At 50.7% G+C, this 3360-nt stretch overlaps 1 protein-coding gene across 1 annotated transcript in view; it reads left to right on the top strand.

The window, feature by feature from the left end:
• PLIN3 (perilipin 3) overlaps positions 1-607 on the top strand; it is a 24638-nt gene extending 24031 nt beyond the window's left edge. The window contains exon 7 of the mRNA XM_007460538.1: positions 242-607. Within this exon, the coding sequence (XP_007460600.1) occupies positions 242-607 (366 nt within the window). The remainder of the gene's footprint in view (positions 1-241) is intronic.
• Positions 608-3360: the final 2753 nt, after the last annotated feature.

Below are 3360 nucleotides of genomic sequence, written 5' to 3'. Positions count from 1 at the left end.
TCTTCCCGGCCCAGGGCACGAACCCGTGTCCCCTGCATCGGCAGGCGGACTCTCAACCACTGTGCCACCAGGGAAGCCCCAAAGAGCCCGTATTCTGGACCACCTGTGCTCGACATCCTCTCCTGGGGGAAGGTTTTCCCCAAGGTGGGCGGTAGAACCCCCATCTTCTCTTTCCCGGGCTTTGGGTCCAGTTACCCTCCAACTCAGAGGGCCCTGATGGTCACCCTCCACCCCTTCTCAGCAGGTTGAGTCCCAGACACTCACCATGTTCCGTGACATCGCCCAGCAGCTGCAGACCACCTGCGCCTCGCTGGGCTCCAGCCTCCAGGGGCTGCCCGCCCACATCAAGGACCAGGCGCTGCAGGCTCGCCGCCAGGTGGAGGACCTCCAAGCCACCTTCTCTGGCATCCACTCCTTCAAGGACCTGTCCAGCAGCATCCTGACGCAGAGCCGCGGGCAGGTGGCCAGGGCCCGAGAGGCCCTCGACCACGTGGTGGAGTATGTGGCCCAGAACACGCCCATCACGTGGCTGGTGGGACCCTTCGCCCCCGGAATCACCGAGAAGGCCCCAGAAGAGAAGAAACAGAAGCAGGAGGGAGGCTCCTAGGGCCCGGGACCCCTCACTGGGAACACACGTCTCTAACTCTTCCAGCTCACCTCAGCTGCCACCTTGGGAAACTGAGGTCCTCAGAACCAACCAGTCCCTCACCCTGTTTGAGCTTGGAGGAAGCATGTCCTGAGCATCACAGCGGTCATTAGGACGAGATTTCCAGAAAAAAAAAAATTTGTTTTCTAGAAGGTTCCAAAACTTTTTTTTTTTCTTCCTCCAAAACCAGGAATATAGCTCTTACATCCACTCCTTTTTCTACATCAAGGCTCCTGGATATCAGCCTTGAGCTAAGGGACTTGAACTTCTGTGAAGTGGGCCTCCTGGGGATGGGGTAGGGGCAGAGCAACTGATACTCATTCTAGAGCTGAAGGGGGCTGAGGCCTTCCTGGTGGGGCTTCAGTGTTGCCTTAATAAATTTTACCTGCAGCTACGTCCAGGTTGTGTGTGTGTGTTTATTTTTCAGCAGCTAAACAACTCTGGGGTCTCTGTGTGACCTTCTCGGCCCTTTCTTTGCTTTGCTCCCAAGGGCGTGAACGGGACAGGGCCGGACCTGAAGGTCTGTGCCCAGTGCCTCGGACAAGGCCTGTCTGGGTTGTCAGAGATGCACTCACCACGCTTGCTTGGCTTGGAGAGAACCAGGTTGTGGGGGTCTTTCATCTCCCCCCGCCCACGTACCAGAGTCTTAGCCGCTGTGTCGTGTTCTGTTCAGCCAGCAGAAGCGAGAAGCCTGCTGCTTTTCCTGTCCTGGGCCTCCCCGGCCATGTTGGGGAACCGTGTGGCAGGCCGACCCCCAAAGATGTCCACGACCTGATCCCTGGGCCCTGTGACTACATTCCCTCACGTGGCAAAGGAGATTTTGCAGATGGGATTCAGTTAAGGATCTGGAGACAGGGAGATGTTCCTGGATTATCCGGGTGGACCCTAAACATCATCACAAGGGTCCTTTTAAGAGGGAGGCTGGGGGACTTCCCTGGCGGTCCAGTGGTTAAGACTCCATGCTTCCAGTGCAGGGGGCGCAAGTTCGATCCCTGGTCGGGAACTAAGATCCCACATGCATACCGCAACTAAGAGTTCACATGCCACAACTAACAAGTCCGCGTGCTGTGACTAAGACCTGGTGCAGCCAAAAAATATATAATAATTTTTTAGAAAAAGATGAACGAGTCTGGGGTTATAAAGTACAGCTTGGTGACTGCAGTTAACAGTCTTGCATTGTGTATTTGCTAAATTTTTTTTTTAATAAACATTTATTTATTTATTTTTGGCCATGTTGGGTCTTCGTTGATGAGTGCAGGCTTTCTCTAGTTGTGGCGAACGGGGGCTACTCTTCCTTGCGGTGCTCGCGCTTCTCATTGCGGTGGCTTCTCATTGTGGAGCATGGGGCTCTAGGCATGCAGGCTTCAGTAGTCACAGCAGGCGGGCTCAGTAGTTGTGGCTCGCGGGCTCTAGAGCTCAGGCTCAGTAGTTGTGGTGCACAGGCTTAGTTGCTCTGCGGCATGTGGGAATCTTCCCAAACCAGGGCTCGAACCTGTGTCCCCTGCATTGGCAGGCGGATTCTTAACCACTGCGCCACCAGGGAAGTCCCTGCATTGTGTATTTGAAAGTTGCTAAGAGGGTAGGTCTTAAAAGTTCTCATTTCAAGAAAAGAAATATTTGTGACTATGTGAGGTGATGGATGTTAACTAGACTTATTGTGGTCATTTCACAGTATATACTGAATACATATATCAAATCGTTATGTTGTACACCTAAGACAAATGCTGTGTTGTATGTCAATTACATCTCAAAAAAAAACAAACAAAAGGTTAAACATTTGGGGGAATAGTATGAAAAAGAACATGCAATGACAAATTCAAAATTAGGTGCCACAGAAAACCTGCCTGTGGACACTTAGTGATAAATACTTGCTGTATGTCAGGCACTGTGGTAAAATGATTTAGACTAAAAGTCTGCAAACTATAGCCTGAGGGCCAAAAGTACCCAAGGAGTTGTTTGTTTGTTTGTTGGCATGGCTAACAAGCTAAGAGGGTTTTAAAGCAAACAAAGATGCACAACAGAGACCTCCTGTATCCCGCAAAGCTGAAAATATTTACTATCTAACCCTTTATAGGAATAGCTTACCAACCTGTTTTGAGACCACTGTACAGGACTTCTTCCTGTTACATCTTACTGCTTAGACTTAAATATTTCTCCCAGTCCATAGAAGATGTGAACAAGGGTAAATTACTGATATTCACAACAATGTGGCTGAAACTCACAAGCGTGATGCTGAGTGAGAGGAGGCAGACACAAAAGCATCCGCACGCTGATTCTCTTTTGATGAACAAAACTAAACTATGGGACTTCCCTGGTGCTGCAGTAGTTAAGAATCTGCCTGCCAATGTGGCAGGGGACATGGGTTCAAGCCCTGGTCCGGGAAGATCCCCCATGCTGCGGAGCAACTGAGCCCATGCGCCACAACTACTGAAGCCCCCTGGCCTAGAGCCCGTGCTCCGCAACAAGAGAAGCCACCGCAACGAGAACCGCTTGCACTGAGACGCAAGAGAGTAGCCCCTGCTCGCCGCAACTAGAGAAAGCCTACGCACAGCAACGAAGACCCAATGCAGCAAAAATAAATAAATAATTCAATTAATAAAAAAAATAAAAACCTAAACTATGATGAGAAACCAGAAGGGTGGTTTCCCAGTGGGTAGGGATGTAGAAGGGGCCCTTGGGGACTTCTAGGGGATGGAAATGACCTCTATATCTCA

The sequence above is a fragment of the Lipotes vexillifer genome, unplaced genomic scaffold, assembly GCF_000442215.2.
Source record: "Lipotes vexillifer unplaced genomic scaffold, Lipotes_vexillifer_v1.1 scaffold1011, whole genome shotgun sequence".
In the NCBI taxonomy this organism is placed as follows: domain Eukaryota; kingdom Metazoa; phylum Chordata; class Mammalia; order Artiodactyla; family Lipotidae; genus Lipotes; species Lipotes vexillifer.
This window is presented reverse-complemented; position numbering and strand designations above follow the sequence as displayed.